At 42.4% G+C, this 26148-nt stretch overlaps 1 protein-coding gene across 1 annotated transcript in view; it reads left to right on the top strand.

Moving 5' to 3' along the window:
• The window catches only part of NPAS3 (neuronal PAS domain protein 3), a 1265871-nt gene that overhangs the window by 1190495 nt on the left and 49228 nt on the right, over window positions 1–26148 (top strand). The window contains exon 9 of the mRNA XM_030213689.1: window positions 3041–3147. Coding sequence (XP_030069549.1) covers window positions 3041–3147 — 107 coding nt within the window. The remainder of the gene's footprint in view (window positions 1–3040; window positions 3148–26148) is intronic.

The raw sequence follows: 26148 nt of genomic DNA, 5'->3' as shown, positions 1-26148 counted from the left end.
ATGTTTTGGCTATATTTTGGCTTATTTTCAAATAAAAATTAGAGGAAAAAATAAGAACAGTTCAGAGATTGTTCAAATGAACCTTCACTGTTCCAAGGAAAAGAGGCAAGGGCGTAAGAACGAAGGGGGAAGTAGAGGCCTGCTAGAGCCAGCGCTCAGATGGACTTTCTATTTTCTTCCTCGGATTTCTAATTCACCTTTTCAAGAGTGCATTACGTAGTGAACCAATACCATCTGCTGAGTATGTTTGGATTTATCATGGTATCTGAGATGCTGGTTTATGTAGAGGAATGTAGAGACAAGCTGGGCAGGCCTCTCTTTTCCCACCTTACCTCATCCCCATCCCCATCTTTACACATTATCATGTTGCTTCTCTAGTTGTAAGCAAAAGCATGACATTAAATGATTTGCCACAAGAAGTAAAAGAGAAGTCATCCTTAAGACTAGAAAATAAAGGAGCGCCAAGAAGCAGACTTTGTAATATTCTGAAAGAAATACCAGGTGCTGCCACATTAATTGTGGATTCCAGGGCCTAGAAAAAAATGACCATTTACATTTTAAACATGACACCAACATCTGTGTAGTCAAAGCTATCCACCAACACTCAGCCAAAAAGCAAAGAGGCCAGACATAGCACCTGCAATGGTTTACAACAGGCTTGTCCAACTTTAGTACTCGAGGGCCACAAACAAAGTAGATTTTTAGGATAATCCTGATGAATATGTATGAAAAAGATTTGCATACAGTGCAGATAATAGACATGCAAATATCTCTCATTAGGGGAACATCCTGAAAACCTGGCCCATTTGTGACCCTCAAGGACAAGCTTGGTTTAGAAAAAATGAGCAAAATAAATCACAGACATTATGAAAAGGATCAAGGCATGCAAGCTGAGTTCCCAAATGACAAAAACTAAAAGGAAAGGCATCCCAAGGCATATGACTGCTTTAGCCTTGAAAGCCTCTTCTACAAATGTCAGGTTGGATGACGTGTTGAAAAGCACTGTGAAACTACCCCCTAGAAGACCAATCTTCCTAAATGAAAGGTGTCTTTAATCATTTGATAGAAATGATTTCATTGGGGTTTTTTTTCTGTAAACCTAAATCGCCTTGGCCTCCAGGCAGCCTTTGAGACCCTGCGCACTGCTGAGTTTTAAAGCATTCAAAACGCGGGTGCAAGGCCATGCAAAATTAGCTTTGTTAAAAAGCACTCCTTAAAACAGTGACCTACAGTGAAACCTTATTAGTTTTGCCAGGTGAAATGGAGGTAAGTTTAAGCTTGGCTTCATTCGTAGAGGTAAAGTCCTGGTTTCATGTACCCAGGCACAGTAATGTAAGCATCTCTCTAGTTTGGCACCAGAACAGCGATATAATGTTGCAAATTTATGCTAGTTTAACCATTTGCTTCCTAGCATCTTGGAAGTTTGCATACAGTAATCAACAATGAGCATGCTGGGTTATAATGAGAGTCCAGCCTCAGGCAGAACCAACACCAGCTGGGACTGTATCTGGTATGCAAGCAAAAATGTAAAGAGCCAACAGCTTTTTTATGTGGTCAGGTTATTGTTTTCCTTTTAAAGTAATTTACTTAGGGGCTCATTTTCGAAAGAGAAAAACGTCTAAAAAGTGGCATAAAGCAGCATGGTTACGTTTTTCTTACAAAAATGTCCAAATTGGTATTTTCAAAACCTATTTTCCAGATGTTTTTTCTATGCTGTTCATCTGCAATGCATCCAGATCTCAAGGGGTTGTGTTGGGGGCATGTTAAGAGTGGGATTTGGGTGTTCCTGAGACTTGGATATTTTTCAGCCATAATTGAACAAAACAAATCCTTCCAGGACTAAAACTAAGATGTTTTGAGCTAGACCTGTTTTTTTAATGAATCTGGCATAAAAAGGTGCCCTAAATGACCACTGGAAGGAATCAGAGATGACCTCCCTTTTTCTCCTCCAGTGGTTACTGACCCCTCCCACCCCCCAAAAAAGTGATTAAAAACATTACTTACCAACTTTTATGCCAGCCTCAAATGTTACACTCAGATCCATTACAGTAGCATGCAGGACCCTGGAGTAGTCTAGTGGTGGGTGGGTGCAGTGCATTGCAGACAGGTGGACCCAGGCCCGTACCCCCCCCCCCCCATCTGTTACACTTGTGGTGGAAAGTGTGAGCCCTTCAAAACCCACCCGAAACCCACTATACCCACATATAGGTGCCTCCTTCACCCTTAAGGACTATTATAGTGGTGTATAGATGGGGGTAATGGGTTTGGGGGGGGGGGCTCAGCAGGCAAGATAAGGAAGCAATAGTAAGATGTGTACCTGTGAGCATTTATTTGAAGTCCACTGCAGTGCCCACTAGGGTGCCTCATTGCTCTCCTAGGATATCTAGGGGACCAGTCTAGTAAACATTCTGGCCCCTCCTACATCTCAATGGCTTGATTTTCTACATTTTTCATTTGGACTTTTTTTGTGTGACAATGGTCCAAAAAAAACCGCGGAAAGCACAAAAACCTTGTTTGAAATGGTATTTTTGAGAAAAAAAAGATTGACGTTTTCTTTTTTCAAAAATGACCTTTTTCCTATTCAGATTTTGGACATTTTGTGCAAAACGTCCAAAAGTCGGACTTAAATGTCGCATCGAAAATGCCCCTCCACATGAAATAAGGAAGCCAAAAGGTTTTAGGTGTTTTTTTTGTTTGTTTATTGTTGAATTGAGTGCCTCTGGCTTGATTAAAAAAGAATTATCAATTGTACCTGATATGTTGTTTGTGCATATTACACCCTATGAACTCAAAAAGTAGGCTCCCTTTGGAACAATACAAGTGTTGGGATGAGCATCTGGCATAAGGATAAGGTTCATGCCTCTCATGGTATGCACAAAATTAAACCATTTGGAGACATCATCCCTGCAGGATATTTGAGCTAGAAAAATAGTTGAACCCAATCTGGAGTCTGGTATCTATTTTCATATTTTTTTTCCAGTGGCTTAAAAGTTCTTAGTTTGCATTTATGTGCTAATTGACAGACTTTTTTCTTTTCCAGGATTAGCGATTATATGGACCTGACTCCTGTAGATATTGTAGGGAAGAGGTGTTATCACTTCATCCACGCTGAAGATGTAGAAGGAATCAGGCACAGCCACTTAGACTGTAAGTACTTCACTTACTGTGTTCAAAGCCAAAACTAGGCCTTTAAAGGACTATTTCCTTTTCAGATCCAAATTATGGCATGACCTCATCGTTCGATGCAATGGAAAGGGCTCTAATTATAGTGAAACATCTGCCTCAGAAGATACGGAAGCTGCCTTAAGTGAGCTCCTTTCTTCTCTGGGCCCCCATTGGATCTAATTCCTCCCACTGCTAGAGGGCGTTAATATCATCCAGTATACCATCAGAGTTTCTGTTTAATTTTCATAAGTGGGAGTCAAAAATGATGCAAGTTAGATGGGGCTCTTGCCTGCCTTTATTTTTAGTCAAAGCAAGAACCTGTTTTTGAAGAAAATACATTATGAAAGCCTTTGCTGATGTTTGTACTTTATTGTTGATGTAGGTTTTTAAAAATTATTATTATTTTTATTAAGAAGTTCTGACCCCCACAAGGCTACATTGCCAGAGATCCTCTTTCTTCTTCTTTTAAGCTCTTTCCTCTATATGACATCACCTCACCTTACCTTACCTTGTGTTCCTCATGCTTTTTCAAAAGCAAAGAACCGAATTTGCAGATCGATGCAAAATGGTTCACTTCCCACTGATGTTGCTCGGAAGAGAGACTATTTTAGTTTTCCTTTAAACATCTGTGTAGTTTCACAGTCACTAAGCAGTAACTCAGCTTCGCTACCTTAATGTGTTCTCCCATTTCCAGAATCCACTTCTGAACAGAGGGGATTCTGTCCACTGTAATAGCAGAGAACGTTTTAACAGTGCAACCCTGCAGCTGCTAATCCATCTAGTAATAAATCCCATTCACCTTTTCATTTCCTCCTTCTTCAAAGAGTTTGTGCCTAAAGGAGCAACACTCCCACCCCAACACAGAAAGTGAACAAACTCCACACTGTTTAATCCATGATGGCTGGACACCCAGCTGCACAGACAGCCCCTAACATTCCAGCATAACCATCTACACAAATCCATGAGTCAGCAATTCTTTACTAAGGCCTTAGTCCAAAGAACCCCTACTAGAGGGATCATTTTCTGCAGGTTTCCTTTTATTTTTCTACACTTTTCAGTAGAAGAGTAAACCCAACTAGCCTGTACCACAGCCTGACACAGTTTCAGTGGCCATTGAAAGTCCAGCCCCTTGTATGTTTTTCACATTGTGTTAGTGATGTTTGTTTCCACTCATCGACACACTGTACTCCATACTTCTCAGGAGAAGAATTGTTTTGTTGGGGAATAAAAGCATATACCCAAAACTGAAATACAACAATTTGTTAATTCTCTACCCCCTCCCCACCTCCCGTTTCCCAAGTCAATACTTGATGGAAGCACATCAGGTAGGAATTCTAGCTGTGAATGTGTTGGGATAGGTCTCCATCAGCTTTTCACATCTAGATTTGTCAATACTAGACCATTCTTTATAAACTGTTCAAGCTCTGCAAAGCTCCTAAGGGAGTGTTGAAGGAGAACAATGTTCAAGTCGTATCTACTGTTCCCTCTAAGCTGAGCGAGAGTCCTCCAACTGCATTGCTGCCAGTAGGAAGTGGTGTTTCAATATTGTGCTTTCAATTCCTAAGAGCAGGTAGGTTCCCTGGAGTTCTGCAGAGCTTGCCTGTCCCTTACTATTGAAAATGTGATAGTGAATCGGCACCACCCAGTTAGCAGGAGGAGTCCCATTCAGCTTAGATGGAACAGTGGACGTACCACAGATCTCAGTTGGATCAACTGGGCCACTCAAGGATATTTACATTTTTGTTCTATAGCCACTCCTCTGTAGCTTTGGTCGTCCATTTCAGTTCATTGTCATGCCAAAAGATGAACTTCTACCTTAGCGTCAGCTTTCTTGCAGAGGGCAGTAGGTTTTCCTCAAGGACTATTTTTTATACCTTTCTCCATTCATGTCCCTTACTTTGCTCCCTTTCTGACCTGTGTGCACATAAGCACAGCTTAGCGAGAACATTGCTTGGGACCCATCCCCAGCCCATATCAAAGACTTTACTGAAATCCAAGTACACCACATTCAGGGCTTCTTTTACAAAGCCACACCAGCAATTCTCACGCAGCAAATGAGAGGAAGTCATAGGAATTGATTGGGCTTCCTCTCATTTGTCACACTTAGAATTGGTTGTAGGCTTTGTAAAAGAGGCCCTCAGTGCATGCCCTGTATCTAGTTCTCTGGTCACCCAGTCAAAGAAACCAAACAGGGATACATTTGTAGACTTTCAGCTTACTCAAACCATGCCCAATGCACACCCAAGCCATACACTTTTAAAATCTGCATTTGATGTGGAACTCCACTTGAAAATAGCAGCTTTCTATAATCACTATTTTTTGCATGTCTTGCCAGCCTACAAGCTAGATTCTGTATATGGCGCCCAAAATGTAGGCGCGTTGAAATAATGTATGTAGCGCTATTCTATAAACTTCATCTACAGTAACACACGGTTTACAGAATAGCGCATAGGCTCAGAGAACGTGTGTTCATTTAGGTGTGACCATCTATGCTACTGAAAACCTAGTGTAAATGCCCACGCCTAAATGTTTGCACACTTTCCCAAATTCTGTAACAACGCACATAAATGTGATTGACAGCCGTGACATACCCACACAGTTCCCATGGCTGCACCCATTTTCAGCTACACGTGTTGGAATTTACATGCACCTCTTTTTAGAATACGCCTAAAAAGAAGTGCACGTAAATTCCAATTATTGCCAATTAGTGATGATAATTGGTTGTTATCCTCACTAATTGGCTTGTTACTCAATTGAGTAACATGCAAAAATTGGATGCATGCACATCAATTGGACACGCCTCACTGTTTATAGATTGTGGGGGTACATGTGTAAAAGCTGCTATTTAAGAATATAAGCACATGTGGAGATACTTCTAAAATACCCCCCCCCCCCCCCCCTTAGCATTGTATCCATGGCTTCATCTTTTGGCACTCAGGAGACAGTGAAGATGATTGGATGAAACAATGATGCTGTATGATCTAGGGTTTATTGTTCAGTAAGATTGGCTCGACACGGCCGTGTTTCGGCCCAATGGCCTGACTCGGGATTCTTCCTATGTTGTGTAGGAGAATCTGTCAGTATCACTTACTGTACATAAGTGTTGCAAATTTAGTATGGTACATATAAAAAAAGGCGGGAAGCACTGCTGGTTGTGCCGTACACTCTCTGCAATCACACTTAGGATCTCCTCTAGACTGTGACACCTAGTCGTTATTCTTTAGATTTTTTTATATGTACTCTACTACATTTGCAACACTGCTGTACAGCAAGTGATACTGACAGATTCTCCTACACAACATAAGAAGACTCCTGAGGCAGGCCCTTGGGCCGAAACACGGCCATGTCGAGTCATTCTTGCTGATCAATAAATCCGAGATCATACAGCAACATCGTTTCATCCAGTCATTTTCACTGTCTTCTGAGTGTGATTTTCTCTGCAAGGTTTTTGTTCATCTTTTGGCATCCATCATGTGACCGCTCATGAAGTAAAATATCCCTTCCTTTGAAGGTGAAATCTATTACCATTTAAACTTAGAGGATGTCCCCTTGTTATGTTTGTTACTGATCAGTATAATCACTGTCCATAGGATCTCTGAAGGCTCTATAAATAACACTTCTCCAACTAGGGCTTCGAAATATTCCTTCATACACCACTTTGGATGATCCCAGTTTCGAGCAGGTGGTTTGTAACATTTTGAAATCATAAAACTACTGATCAATTGAGAAAAAGATTCTGCTGCTACCCTGCTAAAGGAGCCAGAATGAAGAACAAAAGCAGGTTGCAAATGTGAAATAGGATAAAAGCCAGCAAATTCCTGGTGATATGTCTTTCAGTGAGCTGGCATAAAGCCCTGGCCTCCCCAAAGACATTGTAAAATGAGACCTTTACAATTCTGTGCGTGCTGTGACCAACCGATCATGACTGCTGAGTTTACAGGTTAAAATAAGCATCATTATACTGTTGCTGAACAGAGCAAAACATGGAATATGAACTTGTCAGGGGTGATTTTAGAACGGTTTTTCCACATGTAAAGCATGTTGTATTCATAGGAAAGGCCTTTTATATTTTAAAATAGTTCAATGGTATATGCACGTATGCTGAACTACACCGGCTACCGGTCTCTTACCAGCCGATTTTCAAAACCCTTTGTCTTACTCATAATGCTCTTCATTTAGGTTTGCCCTCATATCATTCTTATTTGATTGTTCCTTACACTCCTAACTGTAATTTAAGGTCATTAGATGCAAATCGACTGACCTTATCTTCACCCCAAATGCAGGGCCGGTCCTAGGGTCTCTGGCACCCCCCTGCAGATTATCAGTTTGCGCCCCCCTCCCTCCCCCCCCCCCAGTATCTCCTTTCTCTCTTCTCCCACCCTGCCCCTGTCCAGCGACTCTCCTTCGCCCCCATCCCCCTCCCATTTATGGCCACCTGCCCACCCTCTTCTTCCCCCAACATCTCCCTTTTTCTTCTTGCCACCCTGCGTGGTTTAAGTCTTTTTTTAATTTACCTCCATCCCAGCTGCCGCATCATTTCAAAGCCCTGCCCATCTCTAGCCTTCCCTCCCTTCGTGAGTTTGTTCCCTCAGAGTCCCACCCTCGAGGAAATGACATCAGAAGGCGGGACTCTGTGGAAACGAACTCACGAAGGGAGGGAAGACTAGAGACGGGCAAGGCTTCGAAATGACGCGGCCGCTGGGACGGAGGTAAATAAAAGATTTAAACCCCCAAGGGTATGGCGGCGCAGTGCCGCAGCGGCGCCCTTGAAGGCAGGCGCCCCCTGCGGTGCTTACCCAACTTACCGGGTTTGACCAGCCCTGCCCAAATGGCTTACTATGAATCCACACGCTCCTCTGCCTTTTTCTGTGTGGCCCCAAGATTCTGGAACGACCTCCCTCCCATCAATCAGACCTGAAGCTTCGTTTCCAAAATTTAAAAAACTTTTTAAAAACTCACTTTTTTCAATTAGCTTTTGGCCCAACTGCTTCTGTTACTTCAGAAATACAGCTCATTTCTCTAAACAATTGAAGTGCCCAGAAACTGACACTCCAACCCCTGGCCCTACCTCTTTTCTATTGAATGAGTGCTTGTTGAATGAATGTCTGCTGTCCTATTTATATTAGGTACCAAACTAAATCAGGAAAAGAAGTAATCTCCCAAATTCAGTAATAAATATCCACTATCAAAACAGAGTAGGGAGATTATTATATATGGCGTCACAAAACAGCACTATTCTTCAATCTTATCATTTATAAAGATAAAGTGCTTATTCAGAGGAAAAAGCCTCTAGAAGCCTCCAGTAAATACTTTCATAATTTCAATTTTGTATTTTACTTCGGAGAGCTGGGCTTCGTCATCATTGGCTTTCAAAAAACCTCTTTTAATTCGTTTTTTCTTTTATAGTTCTTTAGACTATCGTTTCTTCTTATAGTTATAAGAACTAGCACCAATACTTTTCTAATTAGCTACTTAGCTTTGAGCAGAGTCGATCGTTCGTGTCTACTGCTAATCTGGTTCGACCCAAGATGGGAGGGCAGAAGAACTCTGCCTTGTCCCACAAGTGATTTGGTCTCTTCCTTTCTCGCCTGCATGCCATATGATCTCTCAAACATCCCCCCTCCTCTGCATACCTTTTAAATAGCAGATTTTCACCGGCAGCGAGCAGCAGCTACACACTGCTCATGTTGACATCACATCCTTCCCTCAGATGCAATTTCCTGTTTCTGCATAGGCAGAAATACATCAGAGGGAAGGCTGTGGGGCCACTGCAGGTGAAGATCTGCTATTTACAAGGTACGCAGGAGAGACAATTGTTGGGAGTTTGACTGGTGGGGCTTGGGGATCCCTGCCAGCCACCTCAAAGGTGTGCTGCTACTGGGTGGGCCTGAGCCCAAAGTGGGTGGGCTCAGGCCCACCCTTGGCTACGCCACTGTTCTTCACTCCTAACCGTATATCAGTTTTTGATGCAGATATCACATACTGTATTTTCTGCTTACTTTTTTTTCTTCATTTCATTCCCATTTTATTCCTCTGCTCCTCTACCTTTCAGCAACACTCTCTTGCTAGCTGAGGGCTGAAAGGGAAATGTTAGCTAATACCAATCCTTTAGAGCTTTACTTTTTCTCTAAACAAATTTTTGCTCCTGGTGAAATACATTGTGGAGGAGTAGCCTAATGGTTAGAGCATTGGGCTTGATATCCAGGAGTTCTTCATTCAAATCCCACTGCTGCTTCTACTGATTTTGGGCAACTCACTTAATCTTTCAATGTTCCAGTTACAAAAATTGGATTGTGAGCCTTCCGGAGACTTGGAAAAATCTAGTGTACCTGAACATAACTCTCCTTGAGCTTCTACTGAGAAAGAAGTGAGCAAAATATAAATTAATAATAAATATCTGAAAAACCTACATTATATAATGGACTTGTCCCATTTCAGCACTCATCATTCTTCCTTTACCAAACACACCTTGTGGTGATAAAGAAACCCACAAAGGGCTTGAGCCAATAAGACTGATATCATGCCATCAATGCACAGCGCAAGCTACAAGATCCAACTTGTGATTAAAGTACTCCTGCCCCAATCTGCTTAGAAGAAGAAGGAATACAGGGAGGTGAAGTGACTTCCTGAAGGTTGGGCATAGTAAGAGAAGGAGAAGGGAGTGTAGCTTGAGTCTTCATGTTGGCAGAGAACTGATTATTATAAAGGGTTCACTAGACTTGGTCCTTGAAGCTACAACTCAGTTGGCTTTTCAGGATTTTCTCAATAAATATGCATGAGATCTGATGGCATATAGCGGAGGCAGTGCATGCAAATAGGTCTCATGCATATTCATTGTAAAAATTCTGAAAGGTCAAATTGGTTGCAGTCTTCAAGGACAGAGCACAGGAACCCCAATCTAATGGATGCTTCCATGGAATGGTATAGTCCCCAATCTCCAATATAGATATGCAATTGAGCTTTTTGAAATGCTTTAGAAATAATGGCTTTTGCAAAGCATTACCCTTCTCCTTAAGACCATGAAGAAATTGCAAACACATTCTAAATGTAACATAGAAAAATAGAAACATGTAGGTAGATAAAGACCATATGACCTATCCAGTCTGTCCATCCATGCCGTCTACTCTCCCTATCACTCCCTTAGAGATCCTATGTACTTGTCCCATGCTCTCTCACTTCTTTCCACAGATTCACCATCCTTTCTATGAAGAAGTATTTCCTCAGGTTACTTATGAGTCTATCCCCTTTCACCTTCATCCTATGCCCCCTCATTCCAGAGCTTCCTTTCAATTGAAAGATTCTCGCCTCCTGTGTATTTATGCTGCAGAGGTATTAGACGTCTCTATCATATCTCCTTCTCCCGCCTTTCTTCCAAATTATACATATTGATATTTTAAAATCTGTCCCCATATGCTTTATGACGAAGACCACTGATCCCGTTTACATCCTTTTGAAGGTATGGTCTCCAGAATTGTACATAATATTCTAACTGCCCTTTTACCAGTGGTGTGCTGGAGCTGGCTCGCACCGGCTCGCAAGAGCCGGTTGTTAAATTTTCTTCCGGCTTGCGAGCCGGTTGTTGAAAACAGCGAGCCGGCTCTGGCTCTCCTCCCTCCCTCCCTCCTAATCCGGTCCCTCACCGCCTCACTGACCACTTGTTCTTCGAATTCTTCGGGGCAGGCAGTCTTACCTGCCCGCTTCCAGCGCTGACTGTCCCCTGCTGCCGGTTTGCGCTTTAAAAATGGCCGCTGAGACTTCCAGAGGCGGCCTCGCGAGACTTCTGCTGAAGTCGCGGTGGCCATTTTGAACCGCGAATCAGCAGCGGGGGACAGTCAGCGCTGGAAGCGGGCAGGCAAGACTGCCTGCCCCGAAGAATTTGAAGAACAAACAGTCGGTGAGGGACCGGATCGGGAGGGAGGGAGGAGAATTCGCCAAACAACTCGGGAGGGGGTGGCAGGGGGGAAAAGGGAGTCGCTGCTGGGCATGGGTGGAAGGAGGGGGTCGCTGGGTATGGGTGCATGCAGGGCAGGGGAGAGGAGGGTCACTGCTGGACATGGGTGCATGCAGGGCAGGGGAGAGGAGGGGAGAGAGAAGAAATGCTGGACATGGATGGAGGGGAGCGAAGAGTGAGGAAGGAGATGAGATGAGGGAAAAGGAAGAGAGGAGAAAAACTGCACATGGATGAAGAAAATAGGCAGAAGCTGAGGACCAGAAATGAAAAAGAAAGAAGGAAAGGAAAGAAATAAATGGAAAGGAAGCCCTGGAAACGGAGTTAAGAGGACAGATAGCAGCAGAATCGGATACTGGGCCAGCATGATCAGAAAAACAGTCACCAGACAACAAAGGTAGAAAAAAAATCATTTTATTTTCATTATAGTGTTTGGAATACGTTCACTTTGAGAATCAGGTGCTCAACATTAAAAGTTTATATTTATTTACGGCATTTTATCGCACATTAAACATGAATTAGATTGGAACCTGGGATCATTTAATTTTTTTTCCGGGAGGAATGCATTGCCCCCCCCCCCCCCAGGCTCTCTCCCCGACCATAGCCAGCTCTGCAATTTGGGGGGGGGGGGCTCAGAGGGGGACCGGGGGCGCAGAGGGGGACCAGGGAGAGAGCCTGTTGTTAAACGTTTACCAGCACACCACTGCCTTTTACTAAACTGCACTAGCATTCCTGGTGCGGCAATGCTGACAAAACCATTCACTTTCAGTGGGCTTCATCATCATTGCTGTACGGGAATCACTAGTGCGGTTTGGTAAAAAAGCCCTAAATAAGGTCTCACCAGAGTCTTATACAGGGGCATCATCATCTCCTTTTTCCTACTGGCCATTTCTCTCCCTATGCACCCAAGCATCCTTCTAGCTTTCTGTGTTGCCTTTTCTACCTGTTTGACCACTTTAAGAATAACCATACTGGGTCAGACCAATGGTCCATCTAGCCCAGTATTCTGCTTCCAACAGTGGCCAATCCAGGTCACAAGTACCTGGCAGAAACGCAATTAGTAGCAAGATTTCAGAACCTCAAAGAGTAACAAAATTCCGGAATCCCAAAGAATTGCAAGATTCCATGCAGAATCTCAAAGAGTATCAACATTGTACCTGGCAGAAACCTAATTAGTAGCAACATTCCATGCTACCAATCCCGGTAAGATTCCACGCTACCAAGCCCCGCTCCTCTTTCGTGCTCAAAAGTCTTCACCCCCTAAAATGTACCGTTCCTCGGGTTTTTGCAGCCAAAATGCATGACCCTGCATTTTTTTTAGCATTAAATTTTAGCTGCCAAATTCCATACCTTTCCTCTAGCTTTGCTAAGTCCTTCTCCATGTTATCCACACCATTAGGGGTGTCTAGCGTATTGCATATTTTGGTATCATCCACAAAGAGGCAAACCTTACCAGACAGCCCTTCAGCAATATCACTTACAAAAACATTAAAAAGAACTGGGCCAAAAACTGGTAACATCCTTTTCCTCAGAATGAGCTCCATTTACCACTACCCTCTGTCGCCTTCCACTCAACTAGCTCCCAACCCAGCCAGTCATTTTATTTTATTTATTTATTTACACAGGCTTGATATACTGCTAAAACCTGGGATATAGGCAAAAAGAGGTTTACAATAAAAAAATTTTAAAAGTCTGTGCAGAACTGTGTCAAAAGCTTTGCTAAAATCTAAATTCACCCCATCTAGTGCCCTCCCTTGATCCAACTCTCTGGTCACTCAGTCAAAGAAATTAATCAGATTTGTCTGACAAGACCTGCCTCTAGCGAAACCATGTTGTCTCGGGTCCTGTAATCCATTGGATTCCAAAAACGTTACTATTCTCTGTTTTAAAAGTGTTTCCATTAATTTACTTTATTTTATTTATTTATTTTTCTGCATTTATATCCCACATTTTCCCACCTCTTTGCAGGCTCAATGTGGCTTACAAATACTGTAGAGGCGATTGCCATTTACGGAATAGAATACAGAGTAATATTCCAGTAATATTACCACAGAAGTTAGACATCGGCCTGTAGTTCTCAACCTCTTCCTTCCGCTTTTGTGGAGAGGGACCACATCTGCTCTTCTCCAGTCTTCTGGAACCACTCCCAATTCTAGAGAAGCATTGAAAAGATCAGCCAGCGGAGGCACTAGAACTTCCCTAAGTTCCTTCAGTACCCTCGGATATATGCCATCCGACCCCATCACTTTTTCCACCTTTATCCTTCTTCTCATGAACACAGTCCTCTGAAAATCATTCAAGAACTGCCACCCTCCATTCCTATTTGTGTTCGTCTTCTGTGATCCTGCTCCCAGCCTTTCATCTGTGAACACGCAACAGAAATATTTGTTAAACAATTCCGCCTTATCTTTACCAGCTTCTACATATTCCTCTCTTTCTCCTTCCAGTTTTACAATGCCACTTTTGCACTTCCTCCTATCACTAACATATCTTAAAAAAATGTCTTGTCCCCCCTATTTTACCAAATTGGCTATTTTTTTTCTTTCATTTGCATCTTTGCTTTCCTGACTACTCCATCAGTTTCTCTTAACTTTTCCAGATATTGTCACTTGTCTTCCTCTTTCTGCAATCTCTTGTAGTTATAAAGGCTAACCTCTTTTTCTTTACCTTTTCAGCTACTACTGTTGAGAACAAAAGCACCTACTTTTCCTCTTTTATTTACTTTCCTTATAATATTGTTTGCTGCCCTTACAATAGCTCCTTTCAGTTTTGCTTGCTGCTTTCCAACTTCTTCCAGATGTTCCCATCTAGACAATTCCTTGAGGTAATCTCCCCTCTGAACAAAGTTAGTCTTTTTGAAGTATAGAACCTTCACTTTTGAATGAACTTTCTCCACGTCTATCTTAATATTAACCCACACCATCTGGTTATCACTGGATGCCAGATGTTTACCTATTATAACATCGGAAAGTCTCCCCATTAATAAGCAGTAAGTCCAGTATGGCCCCATCCCGCGTGAGTTCCATTACTAACTGCTGGAATAGTTCTCCCTGTAGAGAATCTAGGGTCTTCCTACTTCTAAAAAAAACCCACAATAGGGATACCTCAATCAACCTCTAACATATTAAAATCACTTATTCCTCTTTTACAGCTATATTTTGAATGTCTTCAATTAAATCTCTCTCCATTTCTTCTGTCTGTGAAGGAGGCCTGAACATCACACCAATGTAAATACATTTTCCATTCCCTCTTTCCATATTGACCTACAGTGACTCTTCCTTACCCTGTAGTTTCTGTGCTGAAAGAGAACTATGTACCAGGATAACTAAAGGTAGAACTACTCAGCATTAATTTAATGCTCATTATTAATAAGATAGAGCACTGTTTACAGATTTTGATTTTTCAGTCTAGATTCCTAACAGAGGCCTAACTGTAGAAATCTGATACTGCAAGAAAAAAAAATAAGTTTTTGTCATTTGGCCTTGAAAAGGTCAACCAGTCCTCACGTGCAGCATAACAGCTCCAGAGTACTCCTCTTCCAGCAGACACAGCTGTAACAGGCAATCAGTCGTACTGTACCTTCCTTTTAAATATGGCAACAGCAGACAACCTCATTACCTCACATCCTACTTCCACTTACCATCTTACAAGCCAAGGGCAAGTAAATAGTGCCCCTCTCAGTTCAGCTTAATTTGCTGGAGAAGTTCTTTAATTTGAGACACAGTATCTTCTGTGCGCATTCCAGTTAAATAGTGCAGCACTTCATAGAGCAATGCAAATAGCCAGAACAGTTGCAAAGCATGCATTACTTTTACCAAACCTACAGTACGTTGTAGCTGATTTTCAAAACAAATGACCCAGGTAGTTTTCTTTGAATATTAATTAATGTAAAGGATACGCTGTATCCAGTCCAGAGAAGGAGAGGCAATAGAGGTTCGTAGATCACTTCAATCAAAGAACAGAATGGATCTCAGTCAATGTTCAGAAACCACAAAACTTTATTAAAAATAACCCATGGTGGCTACGTTTCGCCTCCCAAGAGGGTGTGTCATGGGATTTACTTTACACTACTAGGGTCCCTATGGGCACATACACCTAGCAGTGGTTAGCATCTAGCAGCACTGAATCACTCTCAGCTGCTGCTCCTAGAAGGCAAAGAAGCTTTGTTGTCTTGAAACTCTGTTTATCAAGAATTTGTACAGCAGCTGAGAGTGATTCAGTGCTGCTAGGTGCTAACCACTGCTAGGTGTGTGTGCCCATAGGGACCCTAGTAGTGTAAATCCCCTGATGTAGCTTCATAGGAGGCAAAATGTGGCCACGTTGGGTTATTTTTAATAACGTTTTGTGGTTTCTGAACATTGAGATCCGTTCTGTTCTTTGATTGAACTGTACACTGTAAAAATACCTGCCCACTTGGGGGAAATTCTAAAATTGAGCACCTCTAATTATATACCCAGAGGGCGTGGAGTATTCTATAACAGAATCTAGGTGCTTAAGTTTCTTTGTAGAATACTAGTGTAATTGACTATCAATGCACCTAACATTTAGATGCTGCCGCTTATACAAACCATAGAGCTGGTGTAAGCGTGTGTGCCTAAGTACATCAGGGACACGTGTAACTTACAATATTCTTGTAAATTTTGGGCTTAGTAGAAGCCCCGCCTATGTCCTAGCCATGCTCCGCCCCTAGTTATGCCCTGCTGGGAAATACGCGCTGTGTAAGTTAAGCAGGTATTTGCAGAATAGCAGTGAAGCACCATTCTAGTACTTACACATGTAAGCGCACAGATATGTGTTTAAATGCTACAGTTCTAACTATTTACACGCATAATGTGCCCGTAAATGTGATTGCCTAGGTGAGTGGTTTTCAAAGTTTTTACAATGGCAGAACCCCTAAAATATTTTTTCATACACCGAGGAACAACCCCCTCCCCCAATCACAACCAGCTTCTGCTCCCCTTCCCCTTCCCCTATCCCCCCACCATCCCATCTCTCTTCCCTCCTGCCTCCCCTGTAGTCCAGCATCTCAAGTCTCTCTCTCTTCCCAGTGCCCCTGGGTTCAATGTCTCTTCCTCTCTCTTCACTCCCTCCCACCCCACCCTTGATTCAGCATTGATTCAGCATCTCCCCTTCTCTGTCAGACTGCCCCCCCCCCCCCCCCCACCGACCATGCCTTCGATCCAGCATCTTCCCATTCCTCCAAACTATCATCTGCTGCTTTGGAGGGACCTACCTTTGATTTAGTTTAGCTGAAGAGGTTCATGCATGCTGCCTGAGCAGCAAGGAAGTCAGCAGCCTGCTTCAGTCACCAACATCGACACTCCCGCTCATGCTCAGTTCATACTCCCACGCATGCTCAGTTGGCGACTGAAGCATGCCATTGTCTTCCTCACTTACAGAAACCCTGAAAAGAGCTTGTTCCATGGAGCCCAGTTTAGGAATCACTGGTCTAGATTATAGAATTTGCCATTTTTGTACCTGCTATTTGTACAGGCAACTGAGACAAGGGAGTTAAAATAGCATGTATGTTTTTGAAAATCTCATGGATACACTTTGTTTTCCTTTTCCCTCCTTATTCTCTCCTCTCCACTCACAGGATTGTCTTGTTAAACATAGAAACATGATGGCAGATAAAGACCATGTGGCCTACCAAGTCTACTCATCCGTACCAACTATTAAGCTGTGCTGTCCTTTCCTTTCTCTGTCGTTTTAATTCAACTAAAAGCATATATGTTATGGAAGCCCAGGGGTGCTTTCAGCTATACTTGAGGAGGGCAGTTTTAAGACAGGCCATTTTATGAGGGTGAATAGGTATCTTCTTAAGTAAGTGGCTTCAAATTTGCTCCTAGTATACCTTTGCTCCAGCAGAACTCATTCCTGTTTGTCTTGTACATCTGAGTAGCCAGGTTCATCTGAAGAAAAGGAGTGGCCCAGAATGAAGCAGACATTTTTATAATTAATGATAAAAAGTAGAATTTTTTGACAAAAATGAAATTGAGAACATGGAAGTAAAAAAGTAACCAAGGAAGGTTGGCCTGGTAGCTCAGTAGCAGAACTGTACACTGCCATGTTCAAGGTCCCTTGATTAATTCCTGGGTCAGGTCTTCCACATCCTGGGTTGGTTTAAGCTAGAGGAGCTGTGGAGATAGTAACCAAAGCCGTGTTGGAGAAAGACAACTTGGTGATCAATAATATAATGGTGAGTTAGTCCAGGTTTCCAAGCACCCCTGGCACCTCTCATGCTGTCTCTTGAATTTATGAGCTTGTTAACTGTGTTTAACTCTATTACTACTGCCTCACTCGCCACTCTTTCAAAGAAAATTGAAGAAATTGCAAACTCGCTTACTAATAATAGGTTCAAACTTAATCCCAACAAAAGGTAGAAATTTGTTTTTCCAGGAAGGACCTCACTCCTATTTCCTACCCCCTATTATTGAATGGTGTTCAGATTACTTTTCAAACCTCAGTTGAAGATTCTGGGAGTTATTCTTGACAGTACCCTATTTATGGATTTACATAACTCAACTGTAGTGAAAAAAATCATTCTTTAATTCCTCTCTGGTTTCCTAAACATTGACTCCATATCCCTTTTAAAATAATTACTATTGTCCATCAGGTGTTCTATTCTGGCCAATTCCCATTCCTCTTTAGCCTTATCTGTCATCCAGAGCTCTTCATTCCTCTAGTTGAAACTTAATGGTGGTTCCATCTTTTCAGCAGATTTGTCTAGATGTCATTAGACACTGCTGTTTTAGTCTACTTGCCCCCATGCTCTGAAACAGTCTACCACTGGAGATCTGCTTTGAGATATCGTTCCAAAAATTTAAGACATGCAGGCTTAATTAATATGAATTTGGAACTGAGTTTATAACCTAGACCCCTGTTGTTGAAGTCTACATTCTCATTGTCTGTTCCCTTTTTATAATTCAGTTTATAGATTGAAAACCACTTACATGTTGCTTGTTTAATGGTATATCAAATAAAAATGATACCTGATAGCAGCCAATTTCAGGACTATTGTTGCAGTGACCAAACTAGAAGCTGTGAGAAGGATCTATTTAAAACAGAGGGGAAATAAATCTCTGGGTAGTTGTAAATGAAGGCTCAGCACCAGAAGTAGGGCCGCCGAGGGAGGGGGCAGGGGGAGACAAAATTTCTTAGACCCAGCTTCCAAGGGGCCTGGGCTTGGGCCCGACGCTGGCAAGCTTATTCCTGCCTGCTTCTGGGTCTGTCCTCTCCTGCCTGCCGCCCAGGACCCGGATGATTGTGTTAATGCAATCATTGGGGTCTCAACTCCCAGCACACAGGAGCACTGGAGCAGGAAAGAACAGAGCAAAGGAGCAGCGCAGCAGTGAGGGGGCAGGCAGAAAGGTGTGGGGGCAGGCAGTGGCCCGGGGGGGGGGGGGGCGCACGGTGGTCCAGTCCTGCCCTGGACCCGGCTGTGTCTCTCGGCGGCCCTGACCAGAAGCACAATAGAAATGTGTATAAGAGAGTGCAAGGTGTTAGCAATTGTATTTGTTAAAGGAGATAATCATTAATATTTAAGACACATTCTCTTCTCTTGTTTTTTAATACTAAAGAAGACCAATCTGACTGATAAGTATGGTATTATATTTAAGGTGAATCGACACTACATATGTCTGTCCCCAATGTTGATCTCTTATGTTGTCCAGAACCCTATGGTTCCTCTTTAATTCTGTTGTTATTTGCTATGTGGTATTTATTGGATACCCCACAGTTATGAATATTGTAAAGAAACATGCTGGAACAATGAGGAAACTGTGACATGATCCATCCCACTAGACTGAAAATGCAAAGGAGGGAAGAGAGGAAAGGAACGATGATGTTTGTCTAGGGAAGGGGGGGGGGGTGTACTACCAAGACAGAGAGGTTAGAAAGACAGTCAGAGGGCTACAGGCAAGAGAATCGGAGTCTTTCTGCATTTTTAAAACCAAATCTGCGGATGTCAAATTTCTCAGACATATTCAGAATCCAAGTCATGCTTGATCCTATAATTGTGTCTAAGAAAATCAAACTGTTTTTTCATCTCTGAGCAAATGAAGAGAACTAAATAGGCTGTCTCTAGATACTCAGTGCTGCTTTCCTAATGACCTTCCCGTAAAGCATCAAGGACTGACTTTGCAAGGAATGAATGCTTGTCTCCCGTCTCAAGACTCTGCTAGGTCCCATTTCCATGTTGCCTAGGGTGTTCAAACACATAGAGACAGTAATCCGGAATTAAAAAGAAAAGAGAGACTGCATTCCTGGAATGAAGTTTCCTGTGTCAGCTCACCCCAGGTCTTATGTGCTGAAGAGCAGATGAAACAGCCTATATTCCTTTTCATGTTCTCCTGCCAAGTTTGTAACTAGCAGAGAGAAAGGAATTAGTGACTGTAGGGTAAGAATCTGGCTGTTGTACTAAGTAAAGAGGTGTCTGTTCTTCTTTCCCCAATAAGTGAAGAAAAATAGTTACAGCAGAGCTCAAATGCCCGTAGTGGAAAAGTGAAATTTTTGTACACTAAGGTTCTCATTTAGTAGCATATGTTAATATGATATTATACACATTGAAGAACACAAACCTCATTAATTTGATACCGTAAACAGATATAACAATGCTAACAGATAAAAGGAATAACATTGAGCTATAAAAAAATCTAAATTTCAACTAATACAACATAATATACAGAGCAGCGGTCTGCTGAGATCTGTGAGATTTTCAGTGACGTTATCGTCTGCTGGGTGATACCTGCAGTGGCGTAGCCAAGGGTGGGCCTGGGTGGGCCCAGGCCCACCCACTTTTGGCTCAGGCCCATCCAGTAGCAGCATACCTATGATGTGGCTGGCAGAGAACCCCAAGCCCCATCAGCCGAAAACTCCCAACAACTGTTCCTCCTGCATACCTTGTAAGTAGCAGATCTTTGCCTGCAGCAAGCAGCGACTATTACATACTGCTCACACCGGCCCCACAGCCTTCCCTCTGATGTATTCCTACCTATGCAGAAACAGGAAGTTGCATCGGAGAGAAGGCTGTGGGGCCAACATGAGCAATGTGTATTAGTTGCTGCTCGCTGAAAGTGAAAAACTGCTATTCAAAAGGTATACGGGGGAGGTGGAATGTTTGAGAGACCATATGGCATGCAGGCGAGAGAGGGAGAGACCAAATCATTTGTGGGACAAGGTGGAGTTCTTCTGCCCACCCATCTTGGGCCCAGGCCCACCCAAAATTGGGTGTCTGGCTATGCCCCTGGATACCTGTGTAAATGTTGGTATCAAATATATTTGTTTCCTGTGATAACAAAGACCCCTGATGCCAAAACACAGCCATATCGGGTCAGTAGTTATTAATAAAGGTTTTTGTTGGTACCTGCGACTCAGATCTCCATTTCTTTTAGCCATCTCCGCTCTTTTGTTTCCCTCTCAAAATAAGGTCATTGATGCAGTGGTTTAACTTGGAAAATTTCTCTACCACAGGAGTGTCATCCGTTTCTCTTACGTGTTCTATAATTTATTTATTCTATTTGGTAATTGATAAACCACCATTTGCAAGATCTTCATGGTGTTACAAAGTCATAGTAATATTGTAACATAAAACAGTGAATTAAAAATACTAAAAACACAGACAAAAACATCAGGAAAAATGCAAGCAAAATAGAAGGGAAGAACAAAACAACAACAATCTTATGTCTAGTAAAAATGTATTTTGGTCTTTAACATCTCGTTCAATTCACTGATGTAGAATCCCTCTTATATTTTCTGTGATGAAAGTCAAAACATTATGAAACCCTGACATGCTTGTATATGCACTGTAGAGCAAACAACTTCGAAGGAGCAAAATGCCCAAACTTTCTGTAGCAAAGTAGCCCTGGGATCTCAAAGCATGCCTCCCAACTCACAAACAGGGAAATCAGACAAAGAATGGGGCCTTATGTTATGGGATTTATAATTTCTGATAATTAAAATCCAGCTGTTTGGGGAGGCTAAAGTGGGCAGCGCTAGAGGGGCAAGGCCTGTCTATAAATATATATCAAATATCAAAGAATAAAGTGGCAACAATTCAAACAGTAAATTTCTCTCTCTATATATATATATATAGGTCTCTTAGGCAACTGAATTAAAGTGGATTGATAAATGATACCTATGCCTCTACAGAGGCCTGCAGCCAGTCTGCCTCTTTTCTCTATTACACCTCCTGCTTGCCCTCAGCCAACACACCTATGGAAACAATTCAACTGTATTTAAAGATCCCTCAAGAGGCAGTGTCTCATAATTTAAACCCTAAAACCCTGTCTGATGTTTTGAGGTCACCTCAGTAAGGCCAACACACAAACCCTGCACTCCAAAACACTATATTATTTTTATTTATTATTATTATTATTTATTGCATTTGTATCCCACATTTTCCCACCTTTTTGCGGGCTCAGTGTGGCTTACAATACATTATGAATGATGGAAATACATTTTGTTACAATTCGGTTATGGATTACATTGTGAAGAGTTATACGAGACAAAATCAAAGTATCGTTAAGGAATATATCAGTGGAAAAGAACGTTGAAACATTGGAAGGAAACAACGAGGAGCTAAGGGGCAATATATCATAACAGAAAACATATGATATACATTTTTTTTTTTTTTGTGAGTAGAGGTATGAGTGTGGTGAGGTTTCAGGATAGAAAATTCATAAGTGGATGTGTTGATGTATTACTGAACAGTGAGTGTGGACTTTATGTGTTTTGGTTCTTTCCGTAAATTTCTCAAAAAGATGTGTTTTCAATAATTTGCGGAAGTTGGTTTGTTCGCAGATCGTTTTCAGGCCACGCGGCAGCGCGTTCCAGTCCTGCGTGCTCATGTAAGAAAAGGTTGACGCGTGCAGCGCCTTGTATTTCAGGCCCTTGCACTTAGGGAAGTGGAGGTTGAGGAAAGTTCTGGATGATTTTTTAGCGTTTCTGGGTGGTAAGTCGATTAACTCAGACATGTAGGCTGGGGCTTCTCCGTGAATAATTTTGTGGACTAGTGTACATACTTTAAAAGTAATGCGTTCCTTGAGTGGGAGCCAGTGTAGCTTCTCTCGTAATGATTTTGCACTTTCATATTTTGGTTTTCCGAATATGAGTCTGGCTGCTGTATTCTGGGCTGTTTGAAGTTTCCTCAGTATTTGCTCTTTGCAGCCTGCGTACAGTGAGTTGCAGTAGTCCAGATGGCTGAGTACGAGGGATTGCACTAGGCTGCGGAAGACGGATCTTGGGAAGAATGGTCTTATTCTTTTCAGTTTCCACATGCAGTAGAACATTTTTTTGGTTGTGTTGTTTGCATGGGTTTCGAGTGTTAGGTGGCGGTCGATGGTAACTCCAAGGATTTTTAGTGTTTCTGAGATTGGAAGGTTTAGTTTGGTGTATTTATAGCGGTGAATTCCTTCGTGTTGTATTGGGAAGTAAGTATCAGGCACTGAGTTTTTTCTGCATTTAGTTTCAGACGAAATGCATCTGCCCAGGTGTTCATGATGTGTAGACTTTGGTTGATTTCATTGGAGATACACAAACTTGGGCAAAAACACACTCAGAACCTTACTATAACAGCACTAACTCCCAGGACACGAAGTACAACAACTTCATGTGTGAAAAGGCAGCACTATAAATATTATACTGGGTCCTAAAACACCAATACACTACCTAGTGAAAAAAAAACAAGATCTCTACACAGATAATATAATCTAGTAGAATACCGCACCTTGGTCATACATGAAAAACACATGACACAACAAACCTCAAGAAGTCGGACTCGGCATACAGCAATACTAGAGAAACTGAAACTGAAATGCAAAATATCAGAGTTGTGCATTTCCAAAAGCTGGCATATTCCAATTAATAAATTCAGAATAAAATACTACCCTTGTTTTATGAGCATATTATTTTTCTGTTTGCTTTGGTCCCAGTGTCTCTTTTCTTTGTCTCTGTTTTTTCTTGTTTTTGGGGTGTCTCCTGTCCATTTGACATTTCTTCTCTCTCCATGTTCACCATCCTCCTCCTGTACCCTTACCTTAACCATCCTGTCTAACATCTCTCCTCTATGTCCCTGTCCCTTCTAGTTTCAGCATCTGCCCTCTCAGTGTCCCAATCCAGTCCTTATATTCAGCATTTCCCCACTGTGTGTGTCTTCCCCTGTCTTGCATTCCCCCTCTATGTCCCTATCCCTCTCCCTGTGATCATTATTATCCCCCCCCCCCCCATGTCCAGCATTGCCCTTCTGTATCCCTATCCCTTCTCCCTCCATGCCCAGTCTCCGTTCTCTATCTCTGTGTCCCTTCCCTCTCTCTTCCCACCCCTCCTTCTTATGGAGTGGAGGAGTGGCCTAGTGGTTAGTGCACCAGTCTTGAAATCCAGAGGTTGGCTGGTTCAAATCCCACTGCTGCTCCTCGTGATCTTGGGTAAGTCACTTAACCTTCCATTGCCTCAGGTACAAACTTAGATTGTGAGCTCTCCTGGAACAGGGAAATATCCAGTGTACTTGAATGTAACTCACCTTGAGCTTCTACTGAAAAAGGTGTGAGCAAAATCCAAATAAATAAAATAGTTCATTATGGCTCTCCACTATCTCTCCCCTCTCTTCCATCCAGCATCTTTCCCCATTTCTTCTTCCCTTTCACCAGTCTGTCTGTCTCTCTCTCCCTCCTCCCCCCAAAGCCAGTCCAGCATCTCTTCCTCCCTCCTCTCTTTCCATCCAGCACCTCTTCCTGTCTATCCCTCCCTACCTCTCCCATCCTCTGGCCTGCAGATCTATCATTTTTCCCCTTCTTTCCCCCCTCCTCTACACAGCTCACTTGTGCTGCTAACTACCTTGATCACTGTTGATAGAGACACCGCATCAATTGAAAGGAGCTGCCTCACGGCCTCAGTCTTTCCTGTGGCACCTCTTGCCTTCTCTGATGCATCTTCCTGTTCTGCATGGGCAGGACGCATCACAGGGAAGACCAAGGCCCCGAGGCAGTTCCTTTCAATTGCCGCAACGACCTACCAGCAGCGACCGAGGTAGTTAGCAGCACCAGTGAGCCGCGGGGAACAGGAGGGAGGGAGAACTGCCAGCAACTGGAGCAGCAGGGTAGTGCACGGAGTGAGAATCAGGGGGTCCTCTTGTGGAACATTGCAGTTGCTGCTGGGGAGGTTTAGCCTCCCCAAACCTCTTAAACAGGGTGCCAATAATCATGGTCATTTGCAACAATACTGCTTGGGGAGAATTGATTTGCAATTAGCTTGTGGCAGTTAAATTTCAATCAGTTTTTCATGAAACTGGAGTAGACTAATTCATGCATTAGATAAAGGTTGGGTGATAAATACATGCTAGGTGCTAGGAGAGGTAGCATTACCCTTGTAAGAATATATAGAAGTGATTTTTTTTTCTTAAGTGCATGAGCCACAATTCTGTCATTTTGAAGTGACTAAAGACTAATATTGTACATAGTAGATTAGATTGAGGCTATGAGATCTATGATCAGGTCACAGTAAACACAAATGAGCTTGAAAAACTTCATCTTAAGTCCCTAATACCCCAAGACCAGACCTGTTCAATGCAGTACTTTTTTGCTATCCAAAACTGTAAAACGTTGCTGGATTGATAAAGGTTTGTTTTACACACATCAGCACTCTGAACTACCTCCTGAATCATGCAACAATCCTCCTGCCAAGCTGCCACCTTTTGTGCCCAGCTAGCTTTAGCAGCATCATGTTTTCTAATCTGATACTTGTAACAAATGTTACGTTGAAAAGCTGGTGTATGTATATGTAGAGGCTTGTTTTTTATATATATTTTTATTGCAAATGGAACAGAAGTCAGTCATCACACTATACTATAGAAAAACATAATGGATCAGCAGTCCATCACTGAATCCATTTGTAACAGATGGATATTAAAGACATTTCTATGGTTCATCTGATGTCCTGGAGCAGCCTGATGCACACGGAAGGTCCAATGATCCGTATCCCCTGTGACTTCTGTCTTTGTCTAGTTGATTGACCTCACTTCTCAGGCTCAGCTGATCTGTAGATCTGAAGCAGCCTACATTATCTAACAAATTACATGTAAGATCAAATAATTCCTGACCTATCTCAACCCATCTCCACATAAATCATATTATTCTTCTTCATATGAACCTGATCTACGCTACATCCATCCCCCCTCCCCCAAATTATCCTTAAAAATATGGGTTAAAAATCTGAATTGAGCCATATCATATTTTTAATTGCTTATCAGAAGCGCTACAAAAAGATGATTCCAGAAAACTGAAACCGGTCCCGAAAAGATTGTCTTTTTACATTGATCAAACTCAAATAGATCCTGGAAGCACCTATATGTATATCACATAAAATCAGGTAATGCCTTTTGTGAGCGCTTCCTATATTTGCATACACCCCTGAACAATTTTATAAGTGCCTAATGGAGGATGTAAAATGCTGTCGTACAAGCTCAATTTATTTATAAAATTACCTCAAAGTGACTTAAATTGCCAAAAGTTGTCTGTTCCCTGGGCCACACTTTTTTTTAGAAGGCCACTTATGTGATTGCCACCATCTGCCATTCATGTCGGTGGCTTTGAATATTGACCTGACAGTGTTTCACTTGTAAAAGAAACCAATAGTTTTCACCATGCCATTTTCTTTGTGTTCTTATATTTAAGTACACTATAAAAACTGGGTAGGGTTTAAGGGTCACAGTAGGGAGTCATGCATCTAGGGTTACTATATTTGCAGAGACAAAAAGAGGACACAAAAAAATAGAAAATATATACTTTTTTTTAGCAAAGCACCATTCTTGATATCCAGAGGTGGCCTTTTCAAATCCCACTGCTGCTCCTTGTGATTGTGGACAAGTCACTTAACCCTCCCCCCCACCTGCCGCCGCCACAACCCTCTCGACCCCCGCTTCCCACTGCCAACCCTATACTGCCGCCTACCTTTGCTGGCAGGGGACCCCAACCCCTGCCAGCCGAAGTCCTCTTCTCGGCCGCGCGGCGTTGCCGAATGATCTGATCAAGTTTGAATCTGTT

The sequence above is a fragment of the Microcaecilia unicolor genome, chromosome 9 (genome assembly GCF_901765095.1).
Source record: "Microcaecilia unicolor chromosome 9, aMicUni1.1, whole genome shotgun sequence".
NCBI classification, from domain to species: domain Eukaryota; kingdom Metazoa; phylum Chordata; class Amphibia; order Gymnophiona; family Siphonopidae; genus Microcaecilia; species Microcaecilia unicolor.
Note: the sequence above shows the minus strand (reverse complement) of the source record. Positions and strands in the feature narration are given on the sequence as shown.